This window comes from Carassius gibelio, chromosome B22, assembly GCF_023724105.1.
Source record: "Carassius gibelio isolate Cgi1373 ecotype wild population from Czech Republic chromosome B22, carGib1.2-hapl.c, whole genome shotgun sequence".
NCBI lineage: Eukaryota > Metazoa > Chordata > Actinopteri > Cypriniformes > Cyprinidae > Carassius > Carassius gibelio.
Window position 1 is genome coordinate 25,393,277 of NC_068417.1, and position 20,643 is coordinate 25,413,919.

Below are 20,643 nucleotides of genomic sequence, written 5' to 3' on the forward strand. Positions count from 1 at the left end.
TTATAGACAAGATACGACAACATATTATCAAAGTTTAACGATACAGTACACTCTATTAGCTAACCAGTCTTAATAACGGCTTGCCATTTCACACAATGAAAGGGAAAGAGTTTGGTTAAAAAATAAGTTAAGCTTATTCGAGTTTAAATATTCACGGCAAAGTTAATAAATAAACTACCGAGTAAAGCTACAAACATTGCACAAATTCGCACAATCTGCAACATACGCAACCATACACAAAGCTAGCTACACAAAATAAGTTACTGCTTAAAAGTGTTTCCAAAAACTCTGTTATTAAAAATGTTCAAATAATAATAATATTAATAAAAAATTATTCTGCATTCCTATCAAACTGCAAGTGGGTTGTTTTAGCTAACATACACAAAACATGGTAACAAAAAAAAATTATTCATGAAAATTAATATAAACGGATTTATCTGTTTTTTGGAAATAAACTCTTCATAGACTAAGGTTAGTGCATTAGTTATGGATACTTAGCCTAGCATACTAAATGGCTTCCTGCATAAATTTATTCGCAAAGTCTAGTCATTTTAGTCTCAGTGTCTTATAAATACTTACCAGCAGTCAATGTGTGTTAAACTGAAATGTAATTATAACTCTTAGAACAGAAAAAAAAAATAAAAAAAAATAAAAAAAGCTTTGGAGATTGCGGCTATCGATCCTGCTTCCTCTCGTTTGCGACTTAAAATGCTTCCCACCGACTGAGGCAAAGTAAGCCCACATGAGCCAATCGCGTCTCGCCTGTGGCTTACTTTTGACCAATCGCGTCTCGCCTGTGGCTTACATTTGACCAATCGCGTCTCGCTTGTGGCTTACTTTTGACCAATCGCGTCTCGCCTGTGGCTTACTTTTGACCAATCGCGTCTCGCCTGTGGCTTACTTTTGACCAATCGCATCTCGCTTGTGGCTTACTTTTGACCAATCGCGTCTCGCTTGTGGCTTACTTTTGACAATCGCGTCTCGCTTGTGGCTTACTTTTGACCAATCGCGTCTCGCCTGTGGCTTACTTTTGACCAATCGCGTCTCGCTTGTGGCTTACTTTTGACAATCGCGTCTCGCTTGTGGCTTACTTTTGACCAATCGCGTCTCACCTGTAGCTTACTTTTGATCAATCGCCAGCTGCTATAATTGTCATCTTTGGTAATGCTATACCTCATTTTTGAATATTCCTCATTATTTGTTCATATACAATGTGTATTTTTGGAAAATGAATAGTGACAGTATAGCTGGAATGCATATATAGCACACGTTTTCTTCAGCATCTGTGAACCTGTAAGTTAAAATCATCAGGCATCTGCTAATTAAGCTACATTACTGTCAACAATGATTTCTGGGCCCTATAACTGAAAATAATGATTAATCAGTTTAAACGTATATTTGCTAATGACATTTTTTAATTTACAAACCAGTACCAAATCGTTGTGGAGATAGGGTGAACTGCATTTACCAAGAAAAATAGCATATTTTCTAAAATAATGTAATAATAATGACGTTTGGATAAATAAATAAAAACAGTTGAGTTTCTTTTAAAACATACATGTATCCATATGGGCCAAAGTATGTTGAGAATATTGCTCATTTTAATTTGGGTAGACCAAAAGGTGAAGAACACTTGAGAAATGCCTGAGACTTTGAGAGGTTAACGCACCTGGGGTGACCCTGGGGTAAGAGGACCGCATTTGAAGTATGAGGATGTGTGTTGTCAGAAGACTGGTCTTTATTTTTGTAGCACATTGTAAGTGTAGTCATAGTTTAAAAGGACAGTGTTTGAAACAGGATATGCTCTTGCATGAGTCTGTGAAAAGTACTTTGTGTTTATTGTGCGTACACTGTGTCATGGTTTAAGAGGACAGCATAGGAAACAGAAGGAAATGTTAGACTTCATATTTGACTTTACATAATGATATATCAGGGACTCCTGTCTTCTGTGGACAACTCATCATCAGGCCGTTTATGGTCCTGGCCATGTTTATTACCACAGTCACATTGATGAAATAATGAACCAGCTGTCTGAGATAAACCAGAGGACACTCATTCAGTGGTAAGCAAGCACATTATTTGCTTCAAATCAACTTAATACTTCTAAACATATATATATATATATATATAACATATATATAATACAAGTAATTTATTTTCAGATTTCAATGGCAGGAGAAGAATCTGTCTCTCCTGTGTCCCATTACACCCAGAGGAACAGGCGCCGGCAGGACCTGGAGACAGAAAGCGGAGTCCATAAGAGCAAGTATGTGCAAGGGGTTACTTTTATCATGTGTAGCAAATGTTGGCAGCCCAAAACTTAATAGTTTGGTCATAGCCGATATGGTAATGCCATATTTTGCTCATGCGCCTCAAATGGCAAATTTTTAGATGACTGGATGGCAGAACAGCACCGGCAAAAAAATGCCAAACTCCACCTCCTCAATAAATAATGTCTCTCCTGTATATATTCTGTATATAGGCTATTCTGTGTGGCTATTACTATGTGAATGTGTGTACTCATGTCAATATTTGTGTGTATTTATTTTAATTAATTTATAAAATCTGATAAAACATATCACACACACACACAAAACATTAATAATAGATAACTAAATAAAGGTGCAGTCGATTGTACACTTAACAACAGACGTGAAGTCGACAGCACGGCTCAGCTGATAGAGCTTGGGTTCGAGTCCAACCTGCGAAGGGTGACTTGATTCAAATGTAGCTAACTAAAACTCCTTTATAACACACAGGAATTTAGTCCGAGTATTGTTGCAGGGGAAATTTGTTGGCCTATTTCCGTTTTCTGTGACTTTTTCGCTTGCGTGCGGGCAAAAGGATTGGGCCTCTCTGCTAATCCCTTTTCTTCACACTACAGCTAGTATACAAGTATGTGACATAAGTTAGAAACTCTACTTCGTTCTCTGCACAGTACATTTATTAATTATATACAAGATACAACACCATAGTTTCATGATACAGTACACTACTATTGATCAGATATCCAATCTTAAAACTTACTTACCAATTCACATAATGAAAGGGAAAGGGTCTGGTTAAAAATAAACCAGTATAAATAAAGTTACTAAATAAACTACAGAGTACAGCTTCAAACATCGATTTGCAACGTAAGCAACCGTAAACAAAACTAGCTACACAAAATAAGTAAATGTAAAATTAGGAGCAACCCTCTTTGTTAGCACAGTATATCAGCCTAACACTAAGAGCTTTTCTTCAGTCGTAGTGTAAACGAGAAAGAGTTTATTTGCAAAAACAGATAACTCCGTTTTTAAGAATGTAAAATAAAAAATAAAAATGATAATTAAATTCTGCATTCCAGGTAATATCAGTCAAACTGCATGTGGGTTGTTTTGATTAAATAACAATAACTAAAGAAATACAGCTAACATACAAAACATACACTATAAAAACACGATAACACAATAATAAACCTGATTTATGAAAGTTAATAAAAACGGTGTTATCTGTTTTTGCAAATGAACTCTTCGTTAGTGCATTAGCTATGGATACTTAGTCTAGCATACTAAATGGCTTCATCAGAGATTAATTAGCGAAGTCTAGTCATTTTAGTCTCAGTATCTTATAAATACTCACCAGCAGTCACTGCGCGCTGAATTAAATTGTAGTTATAACTTTTAGAGCAGGAAAGAAAGGGAAAAAAAGCTTTGGAGAATGCGGGCATCGATCCCGCTACCTCTCGCATGCTAAGCGAGCGCTCTACCATCTGAGCTAATTCCCCTACGAAGTGCACTACAGCTAGTATGCAGGAAGCTAACATCAGTACGAAACTCCACTCGCGCTCTTAAAAATCAACAACAACACACAGTACATTCATTAATTATCGACAAGATACGACAACATTTGATCAAAGTTTCACGATACAGTACACTCTATTTATTAGCTATCCAGCAAATGAATGGGAAAGAGTCTTGTGAAAAATAAGTTAAGCTTACTTTAAATATTCACGGCAAAGTTACTAAATAAACTGCCGAGTAAAAATTAATTGCGAAATCATTCGCACAATCTGCACCATGCGCCACAGTAAACAAAGCTATACAAAATAAGTTAACTTAAAAGTACACCGTCCGATAAAAACGAGCAACCCTCTTTGTTACACAGTATATCAGCCTAATAGAGCTTTCCTTCGGTCGTAGTGTAAATGAGAGTCACCGTCAGCTGCAGTGTGATGAGACAGACGACATCTGCAGTGAAACAGAGTCTGAACACGGGGAACACGCGACAGTGAACTGGAGCAATAATAACTTCATACCAACAGAGAACTCGTCCTCTCACCATGGTGAGTTTAGGCTGAATGTGTGTGGGTTTCACTACGATAACATTGATTATGCGCAGTGCATTGCGGTAGGGGATGCTCAAACATGCTGTAAGGAGAGTTGAGGATGATGATGTATATTCCGTTGTGTCGTATATAATGTGTTTGGGCTGGTTACAGTGCTGCATAGTGCGTATGTGTGTGGTCTGGATCATGTTGCATAAAAGAGTACGGGGGGAAAAGGCCTACATTAGTAAAGCAATTCTGTGTGGCTTTGTTCAGACAGCAGAAACCTGATTATTTTACCATAACATTCTCTAGACTCTACCGTATGTTTGCAAAACTGATCCAAACCACGTTCATGCTCTGTGCATGTATCATGCTGGTATATACATCATTATAAATGCAGTAGATTTAGATCAAATATTGCACACATTGTATTATTATGTCATAAATGAACAAGTTTATTTGTGTGCAATGTGCAATTGCTCTCTCTCTCTCTCTCTCTCTATGTGTTTGTGTTTTAAAGATCTTGTGCTTGGAAACCATTACCTGCACGCTGTTGTTCCTTTCACCCTTTGTGACCACCTACCCAGCCGAACTGGAGAAAGGACGGAGGAGAGTGGTTCATGTAATGGGTAAGAACTTCTTCTGTGCCGTTTTATACCAGGTGTCCCAGATCACAATGTACATAAGGCAAATCTGCAAATGCGGCGTAAGCTGAAGAAGGTTATGATACCCCACAGACAACCGCCTACTTGTACAAAAATGCTTTGCAAGGGTGTTAAACACGCAACCAACTAATAAATACAATTATTTTGTAAGTGCATTGATATTCAGAGCACTTAATGTACATTTTGACAGTCAGAGACCACTCCACCCATGACATCTGATAGTTGTTGCATATTTATATTGCAGGTAAACATACATTATAATCAGTTTCAAGTCAACTATGTCACATTTCTTCATTTGGTATTCATTTTTATGTAAGCAAGAAAAAAAAGGTCTTTAATTGAAGCTGTTGCACTAGCTGTCTTCTAACAGCATGTTCCCAACATTTACTTGGCAGCTACCAATTACTTTCAGGAAGTCTGTGGTTACAGTGATATTGCTTTCAGTTTAGATCCTTTGCTTCGGACGGAATACCCGTTCTTTAGCTGTCTCTGGCTGAATTAATGATGGGACATGTTTGGCAACCCTGCTTTCAAAAGAAAAGGTGTTGTGGTAACAAACATTTCAGAGTTCCAGGTATCCAGCTGACAGTTTAAATGAGCAGATGTCAAAGCTGATTACGGCCCTTGAGGTCTGTCCGGGAAATCTTGGATCGCCATCAGAGGAGGTGTTGTTTGATAGCTGTGTTTCACACTTTTAAGACTTGATGGCTTGGAGATCCAGCTATGCTTCAAAGTGCCATTGAACAGCCTTCAGACAAAAGCAAAGGGTTCTGTGGGAAATAAAAGATAAGGTGAAGGATTTAAGCATTTTCAATGTCTTTTTAGACAGATATTCATTTTAAGATCAGATGCTTATTTAGCGCAACAGGTAAAGCTAGGGGTACTCAGCAATAGGGCCGCTTCTGAATCACAATTGGCACTCTTAAAGGATATTCATGCAGTATGCAGATTTTAGACCGATGTGACATGTCACTTCACTCAATTGAAAGGGACAAAGCACAAAGAATACTAAAAGATTTGGCTATATTTTAAATGAAATTGACCCTATTTGCATATGAACTGAATGAAAAAGAAAACCACAAAATTGCATACTTTCCCTCAGTCCCATAAAGTTAATTTTCACCCAAACCTTATTCGGCAAAGTCTCAAAACCTTTAAGAAAATTTTAGTCAAAAATAGAGTAAATTCCAGTCAAATTGACAGGTATTCTCAAACGTCAAAAATTCAACTGAAATTCATATTCAAGTATAATTGTAACACTTTGAATCTAATTCGGTTTGAATGCTGAAGTTTCTGAAGTTTAGCATGGTGCAGGAACTCAATTTATAGAGTGTGCTAATTCATAAAGTGTAAAGTGGAAACTTATTTCTCTTTTTCCCTAGAGGACGATACAGGGGCAGTGATAGTCCAGACTGCTCCAGGTAAGGTGGTCACTCATCGCGGTGGCAGTATCACCCTTCCCTGCCGTTACCACCATGAACCAGAGGACATCGACACTAACCGCATCCGCATCAAATGGACGAAGGTTTCCGATGCTTTCCAGTTTGAAGACGTGTTTGTAGCGCTGGGGCGTCAACAGAAGGCATTTGGGTCCTACCGTGGTCGAGTGTCTCTGGAACGGGCAGGACCAGGAGATGCTTCATTTATCATTCACAACATCACCTTGCAAGATTACGGCCGCTACGAGTGTGAGGTCACCAATGACATGGAGGATGACACTGGATTTGTCAATCTAGACCTTGAAGGTCAGGGAACTGGTCTTGGTTGTAGTAACTAATGGCGCTTTTCCACTGCATGGTACAGCACGGTACGGTTCCCCTTTGGGAGGTTTCCCACTTGGTACAGTACCTGGTACTTTTTTTAGTACCACCTCGGTCGAGGTTCTAAGTGAACCGTACCATTACCAAAATGTGACGTGTAAACTCCGCTGATCCCGGATTGGCCGGAGAGAATCTTCACTACCTGTGTCACTGAACTTGCGACACAAACACAACCGAACCGCTAGATTTAAATCGGCACAGCAAGCGAAGGATCAAACACAACTGTTTTAAACGAGCACAGCTTTTTTAACAACCCAAAATGGCTGTTTCGTTCTGTTGAGGAAGCACAGATGTTCCTCTTGTTGATAGCAGAGGAGCAGATCCAGTGAGAGCTTGATGGGGCGACGCAGAATGATTCCACAGGTCGCAGCAGTAGAGCCGGCACAACAATAACAACGTGAATAATCCTGCCCACTCTAAAGCAGTACTAAACTGAGCCTAGTCGAGCCATGCCGTACCATACTGAGCTGTACCTCGCAATGGAAAAGCGCCATAAGGGTGCTTTCACACCTGGCCCATTGTTTAGGAACCTGGCATGTCCCCTCCCCCCCAGTTTGGTTCGTTTGGGCATATGTGAACCCGGCAATCATGGTCAGATCCGCACCAAAACAATCGGTCTGATATCACCTGAACGAGGTGGTCTTAATACACAAATAAAATCAAAGTAATAGTCATAAATTAAAAGCTCCAGTTAGAAAGGTTCTTAAGAAGTTTCTTAAAACAATCCAAGGAAGCAGCATTCCTAGTAAACACAGGTAATGCATTCCACTTAGCCGCATTAAAATTCACATTAAGGCTGATACAAGAAAAACAACCAGCAGAGCGTAGAGAGCGAGAAGGTGTGGAAAGAGTTACCAAGTCACAAATGTAATCTGGAGTCAATCCATGCACTGCTTTATATGTTAAAATCTGAGATTTAAAATCAATACATGATTGGACCCGGAGCCAATGAAGTTGCTGGAGCACTGGGGTAATGTGATGGCGTGAGGATGTATAAGTCAAAACCCATGCAGCAATAATCGAGCCATGATGTGATGAAGGTATAAATAAGCCTCTCAGTATCAGCCCTATAAAGAAAGGCTCTAATGCAAGCAATGTTGCGAAAATGGAAAAAAGCAACTTTAGTTGTGTTTTTGAAGTGAGAATTAAAAGTCAGCTGAGCATCAGAAATCACACCCAAATTACGGACCTGTGCAGGAGGAGATATTTGGGTATTGTCAACTGAAAGTTTAAAATTACTGAACTTATTAACATTAGATGGAGTGGCAATCAATAAAATTTCAGTTTTAGAACAATTTAGTTTTAGAAAGTTGTGTTTCATCCATGCCTTAAAGGTGCAATAGGAGATCTTGGAAAATGTTAACATTAGCCCGATAGCACTGAAAGCGAACATCCCACCCTCCCTGCAATCGCCGTCCAAAGCCACGCACCCTGAACGCATGCTCACAGACCAGAATACCAGAGACAACATTACTACAATAGGCTACATTAGCAGTTCCCAATTCCAGTCCATGTTCCAAAGTGAAGTAAACCGAAAGTGAACCACACCAAGAATACAAAGGAACATTGTAATCATTTTAATCCTTGATTTGGAACAAATCAAATCGATCTACAGGTGTGAAAGCACCCCAAGATAGTATAAAGTGTCATATTCCTACTGAACCAACTTCTTCTTTTCAAAAGGTGTGGTGTTCCCATACTACCCTCCATCCGGACGCTACAAGCTAAACTACCACCAGGCAGAGGAAGTGTGCCGACAGCAAGATGCAATTCTGGCCTCTCATGCGCAACTCCATAAGGCTTGGCTTGAGGGGTTGGACTGGTGCAATGCCGGCTGGCTAGAGGATGGTTCCGTCCAGTACCCCATCTCCCATCCTCGAGACCAATGTGGCCACAAGGATAGTCCCCCCGGGGTCCGCAACTATGGCTACAGACACAAAGATGACGAACGCTATGATGCTTTTTGCTTTACCTCGAACCTCAACGGTGAGTGTTTGCCTAGGGTGGAATTGCTTATTAGAGCTCTTTTCTGGCCTGAGGCTGTTGGACTAGGTTCCTGTTGAGAAGGTCCTCCTGCTTCTCCTTTCACTGCCTTCCGTTTGATACATATCCAATAAATGGTGCCAGTCCCACAAATGAAGGAGTCTTAACTGAGCAATGCATCAATTCCTGGAAAATTGGCCAAATCAAATCAGGTTTCAGGGAAACTATGATTTAGTACAGCTTCTGAGGTGCAGAGTCACTTTGTGACCATGCAGGAATAATAGGCGTTTGCACAGTTGAAAGTAGAATTGATTTTGTCTTCAGGAAGAAAACTATATTTTTGGCCCTGTTTCAGACTATTTGTTACTAAGTGCTGTATGATCCAGTGGGTGCCCAGTTCTTCAGACCCCCTCACAGTCTAGTCACTGAGAGCCAAAAGGCTTTTCTTTTGTCCCCCAAGTGGGCTATTAGAGAGGACAGCTTGTCCTGAAATCTTTATAGCTAAGGCAATTTTCAATAATACCCCTATACTGACCAGCTGCTGGAAATTTAGCAAATGGCCCAGTGGGAAATATGAGACAATCTGCTGCCCTAACAGTCAGACATCACATAAACAAACAGAAAATCAATGAATGACTTCTGAAAAACAAATGGCAGTCTGAAATGTTTCCTTTTTTGTGCTTTCCTTTTTTGATTCACCCGGTCAGACCTGAAAAAAAAAATGCATTGTCATTTCATCATGATGAAGGCAAGATTTGAAATCCAAATTTCCGATCCAAATTTTGATATCTTCTGCAGTGAAATGTCTACTCTCTAGAATAATTTCCTTAGCATTTTTGACGAAACGTTCAACTGGAAGAATTTTCTTCCTTTACTACTCCAACGAGTCAGACATTTATGGCAAGCTTTTGTATGGTCTTCTCACAGCTTTTGTTGTTTTTCATAAAACTGTGTTTCTCTCGCAGGACGTGTTTACTTCCTCAAACGTTTTAAGAAGGTAAACTACCTTGAGGCAGTAAAGGCATGTCAACGTGACGATGCAGTGATCGCCAAAGTCGGACAATTGTACGCCGCATGGAAGATCCAGCTCTTGGACCGTTGTGAGGCAGGCTGGGTGGGAGATGGCAGCATCCGTTACCCCATCGTCAATCCTCGGGCCCGCTGCGGGGGCCCAGAACCCGGTGTCCGGAACCTAGGTTTCCCTGATAAAAAGTTTAGCCTCTACGGAGTCTACTGCTTCCGCAGGAACTCATATTTCCAGTCAACACAGGCTCCAAAAGAAACCACAACCAAACCGGCTAACAGCACCAGAAGCATCTGAAAGTGCACGATACTAGTCACTAGCATCACGGCTTCTTTGTTTGACAGACAAGGCTTTTTGCACTCCGGCTACTAAGCAACTAGGCTCGTGCTGAACTCGGGGTATAATTGAGCTTGTATAATTTCACACACTTGCTTGAAATGAGGTGTCAATCAAACCTTTCTCTTCGGAGACATTAGTTTCGCAGTATACCCTGCATGCAGAACTTAGCCTTAAGGTTCTCAACTTGTTTTTTTTCTGTTTCCCAGGGAAGACAAAATTGACTTTTATTAGTGCTAAGAAAGCTAATTTAGCCTTATAATGAGTATAGCACATTAGCAATAGCCCTCAATGACCTGTTGACGACGAAGTGATAATAGACAAAACTTGCAGTAGATGCTAGCATGAACTGGAAAGCTTGGCTGGGCTTAGCTTGCTTATGAAAACCAAAATTCACAGTTGTTGCTATCTAAGCAAGTAGCAAAACCGATTAGCTTTGCCAATTACTATGCACATAATACTAGACGCTCGTTTTTGATACGTTTTGAATGACCTTGCAAGCAATAACAGAATTAGGCATGACATTTTCTAGATGTTTATCACAGTGCTAAAGCTCAAATCTTGTGAATGCTTTACTACTTCTTAGTGGTTGATTGCACTGTCCATTCAGTATCGCACAATAGTGTCTATGATGATGCATTTTAGATTAAAGTTATTTACCTGTTCGTGCCCGCCTGTCAATTCTCTTAACGACTGTGGATGAAGGGCACAGAATTGCTTGTAAACACAAAAGCTTAACCTCTGATACAGAAAGGGAAGGAGAACCTGATGACACCGGTAACCATGACGATAGCTGAACATGGCTCTAACAAATTGCACATTGCTATTTTAGTTTGTCTCGGGCATAAGCTCCTGGCGATGCTGCACTTTGTGTTTACAGTCTGCAAAACACTTGAGAAAATGTTTGTTGCTTTGCCAGAATCACATAAGTGACCCTTACATTTCCATAGTAACTGCTATAATGAGGCCTCATGAATTTCAAAGGAAAGCAACAGTCATTTGTTAAACTGCTCAAATTAGGCTGTTTACTCTGATAGCTGTTTTGCTATATGCTCAGCATTTCTGGTTGTATTTAGCACCCTGTAGTGAAATTTAATGCAACAGATTCTAAACATTTTGAACGATACAGAAAAATAAAACCACAACTCTGAACATTATATAATGAGCACTAAACTATATACAATACTATTTCTTAGAAACACAAAAAATGCTAAAAAACAGTAAACGACAGTGAAAAGCTAACTTCTGTTGGAAACTGCCATTAAATCACATATGTTGTACAAGCCTCATCAGAAGAAGAGGGGGTTTAAAAAGATTGTTGCATTATCTTTCATCGGATAGATTTCATCTTCCCTCAACATGAAAAAGTCAAAGCTAATTGAACAACTGAGCACGCGTCCTCTTGGGAAAACAGAACTGGATCAGATCTCAAAAAGGTGCCGTGTTTGTCTCATTTCTTACCTGCTGACAGGGAAAAACTAAGTGAAAATTGAACACTCAGACATCATGTAGTATCCAAGCACGAGGTGTCAAATAATTTCCTCATCTATTCTGAAAGCGAAAATGCAGTGCCATGTGAAAGGAAGTCTTATCTGTTAGCATTCCCATCTCAGCAGGAACAAACAGACATGTATTTCAAAAACAAAACCCCTTGGTTAAGACCGTGTTAATCACAAAGAAATCAAGTCATAATGATTCTTGTATTAAAGATAATGCATACATATCTGATGGATGCCAGCTAGTAAGTGCTGTCTAGATAAACCTCACTCTCATGCTTTCAAAGCATTATCTGATGCTAGAGGCCATGGTCTTTAGCGTCCTTGTTAGCATGCCCACTTTCCATGCCGGAAACACTGGTTCAAATCCTGCTTGGAGTGAGCAAGGCAAGTATAACCAGAGGGGTTATACATAAACTGAAAAGTAGGGCTGTCATGATTCCTCGATGTAATTCTCAATCCTATAATAATAATTGACTGCAATTTGCCTGTGTCGAGTAACTGGCAAAATACCGGAAGTGGTTCATTCCACGTCAATCCATAAAATGCATTATTAGACCGATTTCCAAGTCTGCATGATATATTAAACGCATTTAAATATCATACTAAAGCATAATGCTACTGTGAATTCACAAATGCTACAATTCAATTAAATAAATATATGCAATGTATACGCTTTCATTATTTAGCATTTACATGTTTGGAGCATCTCAAACTCCATCTCTGCATATTTTTGTTAGGTTGGGTTTATTATAACGCTCATCTGGGAACACCATGCACCATTTCATCAGATTTTAAGGTAAACCATTTTCAAACCTATGCTAACACCGGAGAATATATCTCAATATGCAAACTGTTCATCGCGATTTCAAAAGAAAAAATTACGTTTTGATATCTAAAAAAAAAAAAAAAATGTGAGTACTTACTTTTGATACTTTATTTGAACTAACTGTTGACTCATTGCTAGTATAGAGGAATTTTAAATATTTTTAAATACTACTGTTCAAAATTATTATAAAAGCATTCAATTACTCGATTAATCATCACTAAAATCAACGATTACTCGATTACCAAAATAATCGCTAGTGAAAGCCCAACTGAAAAGCTTTGCTAGTCTGGCTATAGGAAATATTGACCGATATGATAGTGGACTGACGGGATTTTGCTTATTTGCAATTGAAGCATCTTCAATTACAAGACCTTCGGAACAAAAAGCTATACAAATAGGGATAATGTCACATATTTGCACGTTCTGGCTTAATGCATCTTTCAGACAAACACTCCAGGCTCATCAAGCTAATATGTCTAGCCATTCTTCTTGTGTAAACTTTGAGAATGCTGTATTATGCACGCAATGCTTTACATTGTAATTTGCTGAAGTGTTTGTAACATTGATTGGCTTATTTCGGCAGGTAATGAGTCCGAGCATACAAAGGCTCTGCTTAGTTGAATGAGCCTCCAGCAGTGAACAGTGAGCGTTTGCTGTTTGTTTAGACCGTAAGCTTTGAGCAGGGGTGCTGCTGATTCGTTTCATTTGGAAGTGGCTGCAGGTACAGATCAAGAGCGAACATACTGCTTCTGCTCGACGGAATGTGTTGAAAGAACTCAGACTGAAGTGGAAAAGAAAGGGTTGAAGGTTAATACAACTATTTAGAGCATTTATTCACAATGAGCTCTTGAACATGACAATAAAGTGTGGTGTAAATGTTTGTTCTACCTGAGAAAAAGAAAAAGAAAACTGTGAATTTCCATGTTTAGATACTAGCAACAGTGATGTAAGCAAGATGAGCTATGAGCAAAATAGACATTGCATCTCAGTTTGCACACTATCCATCCCAAACATATCAAAATTGAATTAAGTGCCATTCACACGAAGAATGATAACTCTATTTAATTCTGTAAGAATTAGGAAATCCACACCATAATTATAACGTGACAGAGGAAAAATATATTTGGAATTACCTCAAGAACGATTCTTTTTTCAGCTTGTGAAACAGAATCTGCCAATCAGAATCAACCCAACTTTTAAATATTTAATGAGGCAGATGAAATACTTGCTGTGTGTGATTATGATAGAACTTTGGTGTAGGCCTAGATTGTTCTTGGCATTCCAAATAATAATATTGTAAAACAGTGTGCCAAAATAGAATTTCCTTAAGCCTTTTCGGTTAAAATGACAAAAAAAAAAAAAAAAAAAAACTTTGTAAGAAAAGGTTTATTATGTTTTTTTGTTAAAGTACAGCCGAGGAAGGCAAAACTACAGCATGCCTTAACAGTTTTAAACACAAAAGTTACAACCTAAGTCTAAAGTTAAGAATTATCTAGGCCTGGGATCCTCAAATCTGCCTTGCAAGACCCACTTTCCTGTAGATTTTAGCTCCAACCCTGAACAAACTCACCTACCTGTGATTTTCTAATGATCCAGAAGACATTGATTAGCATTGAGTTGGAGCCAAACAATCCAGGAAAGTGGATCTCGTGAGGCAGATTTTGAGGATCTAGATGCTTCCACTTCAAAAGGAAAGTTCACCCGAAAATGAAAATGCTGTTATTAATTACTCACTCTCATGTCGTTGCAAACCCGTAAGACCTTTGTTCATCTTTAATATACAATGTAAGATATTTTTGATTAAATCCGAGACCTTTCTGACCCTCCATAAACAGAAACGCAATCACTTGGAACAAAATGAGGGCAAAACGAAGTTTGTTTGGAGCTCAAAACAGCATGCCAGAAGTAAGAGGACTCTGGTAAGGAATTACCTTAGCATTGACTCACCATGCTAAGATGGCAACTACACATTTCCCAAATGAGGACTATGTCTGAATATAGATACCTGTCACAATTTTTCTAAATGCTTTCGGTTTACAGCAAGGAATTCATTCGCAAAGCAAATCCATGCATCTGGCAATTCAAATGCTATTAACACTTAGCTTCAGTCAGTGGAAAAGTTCTTGGATTAGATGCTTAATATTTATAGAGAAAAAAAAAAAAAGAAAGTGGGTTTACGCTTCTTCAAACTCACATCCCTCCCAGATTAGTAACTGGTTCAAAAGAAAACTCCACAGTAAATCAGGAATGTGTTTTTGCAGTTGGAAAAATGCCTAGGTCATCTTAAGAGCAACACTAACTAGATTGCCCAGTTTGACGTCTGATGAGGACAGTGTGCCCTTGCAGCACCGGGAGAGTCTAGCACATGCAGATCAGCCGGGCAAAAAGATCTCCCACTACAGCTGTCAAATTAAACTAGCTTGGAATTTATTCAAATCAAAGTTGCTCATGGAGTTTCAACGGTTAAACTGTCCAAATCAATTTAAAGGAACAGTCCAACTTAAGGGACAGCTTATTCAAAAATTACAATTCTATAATCAATGTTGTTCCAAACTCATTTGTTCATCTTTGAAACACAAATGGAAATACTTTTATTGAAACCTGTACTCACCTGTACTTGGTTGAAACTTGGTTCTTGCACCTCAAGCGTGCACATTGAAACCTCCTTTTACCAAATTTGATGCTTTCAATGAATTTGCACTGATCATTGTTTTTATGTGAATAAAAGCCTAAATTAAATCTATTCACCGAAAACCACTAAATTCATACACGCACAACAATATATTTTGGGACTTTTTGAAATGTCAAGGTTTTTGTTGGAATGAATTTTTGATGGAGGGATAAAATATATTTATTTGTGTTTTGAAGATGAATGAAAGTCATATGTTCGGAATAATATGAGGCTGAGTAAATGATGGATTTTCATTTTGGGATGAACTACAGTATTTAAATCCTGTTTCTCAAACAAAACTATCGTATGACTTCAGAGCACTTGGAATATAGTGAACAAGTCACATGGAACAAGTTAGCTATTTTTTTTTAGCTAATATCTGTCTTTTTAAGGAAAAAAGTAACATGTAGGAGAGTAAATAATGACAGAATTTATATTTTCAGAGCTGTGCTTATGGAAAGATTTGGCCTCTTTGAGGGTGCTTTTTCATTAAACAAGTAATTCATTTTCAAATTGTATGTCTGGATGAATAATACTCTGATATTTCATGACTTACACCTTGTTCTGTTGCATTTCAGTGCTCTTCTGAGTCTTGGTCCCGCCTGTTTATTAAACGTGAGAATCATAGCTCTGTACAGGAGCAGATACAGGAATATTTACAATGTCTCGCTCCTTAGTGAGGATGAAACATCAAAGACCTTGAATCTGACATGAAGAGATAAAGCAGAGGAAGTCAGAGATACAAGATACAATGTATGAATTATTCACCACGCACTTCTTGTGAGCCAATGGCCTAATAAGATCCTGTGTCCAGTGATGGAGGGAAAGAGAAAGATTAAACAACAACAAAAAAATGTTAATAGCGGCAAATAATCTGCTGACTAAACCAAACAACTTCATATTTTATTAATCTGTATAAAATTATAAATAATTTTTATGTCCCTTGAGTTTTAAAGGATTAATTCACCCAAAAATGAAAATTCTGTCATTAGTTAAACACCCTCGTGTTATTCTAAACCCGTAAGACCTTCGTTCAACTTCAGAACACAAATTAAGATATTTTTTGATGAAATCCGAGAGCTTTCTGACCCTACATAGACAGCAACTCAACTGACACGTTCAAGACCCAGAAAGATAGTAAGAACATTGTTAAAAATAGTCCATTTGACATCAGTAGTTCAACTGTAATGTTATCAAGCTACAAAGATACTGTTTTTCTGTGCAAAGGAAAAAAAAATGACTTTATTTAACAATTTCTTCTTTTCCATGTACCATCACGCATCATTGAGTGAAGTCATTATTTTTGTTTTCTTTACACACAAAAAGTATTCTTGTAGCTTCATAACATTACGGTTGAACCACTGATTTCAACTATTTTAACGATGTCTTTACTATCTTTCTGGGTCTTGAACTTGGTAGTTACGTTGCTGTCTATGAAGTGTCAGAAAGCTCTCGGATTTCATCAAAAATATCTTAATTTTTGTTCTGAAAATTAAAGGCTGTACTGTCCACTTAATTTGTTAAAACGTAATTTAAGCGATAGTTCATCTATAAATGTCAATTCTGGCATTATTTACTTACCCATATGTAATTTCAAACTTTGACACTATGTACGTACATTGTATGGAAAACAGTAGCATGAACATTCTTCAAAATGTCTCCTTTTGTGTTCTATAGAGAAAAGAACGTTTGGAACCGCATTTTTGTAATGTAGTTAATGGCAAAAACCCATAAGAATGTGTAATCTGAGACAGAAACAACTGTAAAGGAGAAGACCGATTCAATGGCATTACCGATCCCATCCAATGTTTTTAATTCGGTAAAGAATATAATACAATGACAGAACTAGAATTCATAAGAACATCAATAAATATCGAATAACACATATGGACCACATTCACACAGCCTGACTCGGGTCATCCCAGTGAAGGAAATGCTTAAAAAACAACAACAACAGTATCTCAATGTAGAAGATGGTGTTTGGTATTTGATGCAGCAGCAGTAGTGTTTTCTGCCTAGCGTCGGAGAACAGAGAGTAAGCCTGTGTGACTGAGGTCCAGGGACTCTACAAACACATCCAGATTGCATTTTTAAAAAGTGGAAAATAAATAAATCCATACATAAAAAATGGGCAGAAAACATCAAGAAGTTAAAACAAAGTCTGTACATCACCGAGCTGGGGAGTGGTGTCAAAAGATTTTATGGTTTTGTCGCAATACTGTTTTGCTACAGCCAGAGGAATGAATTTACTGCTGGTAACAGCCGGGAATGCTGGGTCATTAATAACGACGGGATGCCCTTCAAGCCAACAAATAATAAATAAACATAAATAAGAGCTGCAACTGTAAATATACAGGAAAAGTCTCATATGCTTGTTTCTGAAATGTAAACAAAAATTCAGATAACAAAAGTCCGGGAACATCATAATCCAAATGCATATCAATTAAAAGCTAAAGACCCCAACATATTAATCGGTATCATAGAGTCTTGTTTAAGGTCCTCTCCAACAGTGTTATAATCAAATAAACAACGTGCATGACAAAGTCTTATATAATGATATGAAAGATGATCAGATTATCAGATAAGATTAAGTTGTAATACAGATTCGTATGAGGTAAAGTGTGGACTATGAAAGCATGGTTTAGGTGAACAGGGAACGCCGGAGGTTCGGGTTAAATCTACAAAGCAGTAGTGATTTCCCAGAACAACCCACACTGCCACCGGCAGCTGAACTGGCTTCTTTGTCATGGTAATTTCCTTTCTGACACCATCCAATCAAAGACATTTCCAGCAGACGAAGATAACGCACTAAAAATTCTGATGTGCTACTCTTGCCGCGATAGTCCGGAAGGTGATGATGGATGTGGCTTGTTACCGGCAGTCCTGATTAAACAGAGGACATTGTGCTCCCGTCTCACCTCCGTAGCTTCCTCTTTACCTCCAACAATCATGTTAATACTAGGGATGCACCGAAATTTCGGTCACCGAAAATTTTCGGCCGAAAATGGCCTTTTCGGTTTTCGGCCGATAGACTTTTATCACCGAAACAACACGGCCGAAATGTTGTGATGACGCAAACAGACACCGCGACCTGCACGTGCACCTGCATAGCGCAGACCACGAGCTCCACGCGACATTCACTTAACACCAGTGAGAACATTCTCTCTCTTCTTACTCCTTTATTCGCAGCACTAAAGCGTCTCCTAACAAAGAGATTAAGACGGACCACGAAGTAAAAACAAAAGAAAAGTACAGTCTTATAGAGTCTGTTAGCACACGTCTCACTGAGATCTTTTCGGATCCTCTGCCCTTCATCGCGAATGTGCTTGATCCGCGTTATAAAGACCATTACTTGGATGCGGAAATAAGGCAGCGCGCACGCGAAATGATCCAGGCCGCGCTGGATGCGGAGAACCCGTGTGGAGACGGAGAAGCGCCAAGCAAAGGAGACAGATCAGAGCGCAGAAAAAAGACTGGTCTTTGCACTAGATGAGTGGCATGCACCATCGTTGTCTGATATGTTCAGTGGAATTCTGCAAGAAAGTGCCTCATAATAATAATACGTTGGCTATTTTGTTCTTTGGCTACTATATATATATATATATATATATATATATATATATATATATATATATACACACACACACACACACACACACACACATATATATATATATATATATATATATATATACATATATACATACACACACACATACATAATATCAGATTGTAGCCATATTTCTGCTAGATTTTCTGCTAGATTTCTGCTTTAATTTGATAAAAATGTTTATTTATGCCCTGGTCCTATTTAAATACACTCTCTCAAATATTTCTCAAATGTCAGGCAGATGACAAGCTCAACTGCTCAACAGCTAGATGGTTCTTTTTATGTTGTTGTTTTTTTTAATAAGTTATGTAATTGTAATTATCTTTGAAACTTTAATATTAATTTATGCAATTGCAATGTCTTAATTTTAGTAAAGCTAGTACACGGTCATAGCAATAAATGCAATGGTAATAATAATTGGCATAATTTCTTTCGGTGTTTCGGTTTTCGGCCTTGGTTTTCTCTTTTTCGGTTTCGGCCAAGAATTTTCATTTCGGTGCATCCCTAGTTAATACGAAAAGAACAAGGTTAACGTCTCGATAAAACATGACCATTATATCAAAATGGGAAAGAAACGGCATTCTCGGCTGCAGCAGCAGATAGCAAACAAACCGTTGGAGGCTATTGCGAGAGTATTTTGCATATTCTTCTTGCGAGAATCTCAACTAATCTGGCTGAATGAGTCATGCAAACAAGCCTAAATAAGAGTATGTTCCAGAAATGTAACTACAAAAGGGTGGCGCAGCTAGCGTAACCACCTCTGGGACACCAATTGCTCTGTGGCAATTAGTAAGACAACTTGCCACAAGAAAATCCTGCAGCTGCCTCTTATAGTTCTTCAGAATGCCTGCCAAAAGACAGCTGTGAACATTCTTTGTTTAGAGATTCATTTTTATAATCAAGGCTCATAATTATGTTGCCACATTGTTAGCCATCTGCCTTCCTTCGCTAGTCTCAGCTGAGGGCTGTAAAGAGCTATTAGTGTGATATAGAGGTACATTAGCGGCTAATATGGATTATTAGGATCCTGGGTATCAGAATGAGACTCCAATTTTGACAGACAAATTGCATAAGACTGGTGCACCTCCTGTTCCATGCTAATCATGCATGGGCATTAGAAGGAATAGGACAAAACCTGCTCAGAACAGGTTATCGTTCACCCGAAAATCGAAAGAAAAAAACTGTTATTTTACTTTAAGGATGTGGATTTAGTTTTGAATTGTGACGTTATTTTCAAGAAAATTAACTTCTTTGAAATTACTACGATGAGAACAATATATCAATTTTTTTTAATTCTCAACAAAAATGATCAACACATAAACATAATTAATAATTAAAGCTGCAAGCAGCGATGAACGGGCCCTCGCACCCGGGCTCACCGGCAGTAAGTGGCTTTAGTAGATATGTGAACGGTGAGAAATATGCATTTAAACTCAGAAATATAAGTGGAATATGTCAAAGTTTATTCCATATATCTGCCAATTTTTCTGTTGTAAGCAGGTGGCGCTGTCATTATAATGGAATATTGGCCTTCAGATGTGTTCAGGCCAGGACTCTTATCGAACATGTGAAGTTTAGGGAAGATTGAACATTTAATGCCTGAGTTACAACAACTTCTCTTCCGATGGCGAGACATCAAATTTTGTCATGGCGCCATGGACACACCCTTTAACAAAATCTCAAGATCTCCACAATTTAACATTGCAAAGAACTTTAGATTAGACTGACCAAAATAAAATTTGGATGTCATAAAATTTCTTGGAGTAGTTATTTGCAGTGTAAAACATTGACACTTCCTGCTGCCAGCAGGTGGCGCTATGACTATGACTGAATATGGGCATGTAGATCTGTTAAGGGCAGAAGTCTTATCTAACATGTGAAGTTTGAGGCAGATTGGACA

At 38.4% G+C, this 20,643-nt stretch overlaps 1 protein-coding gene and 1 non-coding gene across 2 annotated transcripts; one reads left to right on the forward strand and one right to left on the reverse strand.

Annotated features, from left to right (window-relative positions):
- Positions 1-3,693: 3,693 nt before the first annotated feature.
- On the reverse strand, positions 3,694-3,766 carry trnaa-agc (transfer RNA alanine (anticodon AGC)). Its single transcript has one exon. It is a non-coding gene; the product is annotated as a tRNA-Ala (tRNA).
- A 299-nt stretch (positions 3,767-4,065) lies between these two features.
- Positions 4,066-10,802, forward strand: LOC127986925 (hyaluronan and proteoglycan link protein 4-like). The gene is made up of 5 exons (XM_052589182.1): positions 4,066-4,324; positions 4,830-4,938; positions 6,357-6,719; positions 8,478-8,780; positions 9,743-10,802. Exons 1-5 carry the CDS (start codon positions 4,322-4,324, stop codon positions 10,096-10,098), a joined length of 1,134 nt encoding a protein of 377 aa, XP_052445142.1. The 5' UTR covers positions 4,066-4,321; the 3' UTR covers positions 10,099-10,802.
- The last annotated feature ends 9,841 nt before the right edge of the window (positions 10,803-20,643 follow it).

What these genes read in the sequence shown, in the direction of transcription:
- LOC127986925 (XM_052589182.1), top strand. An exon ending in GAGAGTGGTTCATGTAATGG is followed by an intron (nt 4,939 to 6,356) that starts GTAAGAACTTCT and finishes CTTTTTCCCTAG; the next exon opens with AGGACGATACAGGGGCAGTG. An exon ending in CTTTACCTCGAACCTCAACG is followed by an intron (nt 8,781 to 9,742) that starts GTGAGTGTTTGC and finishes TTTCTCTCGCAG; the next exon opens with GACGTGTTTACTTCCTCAAA.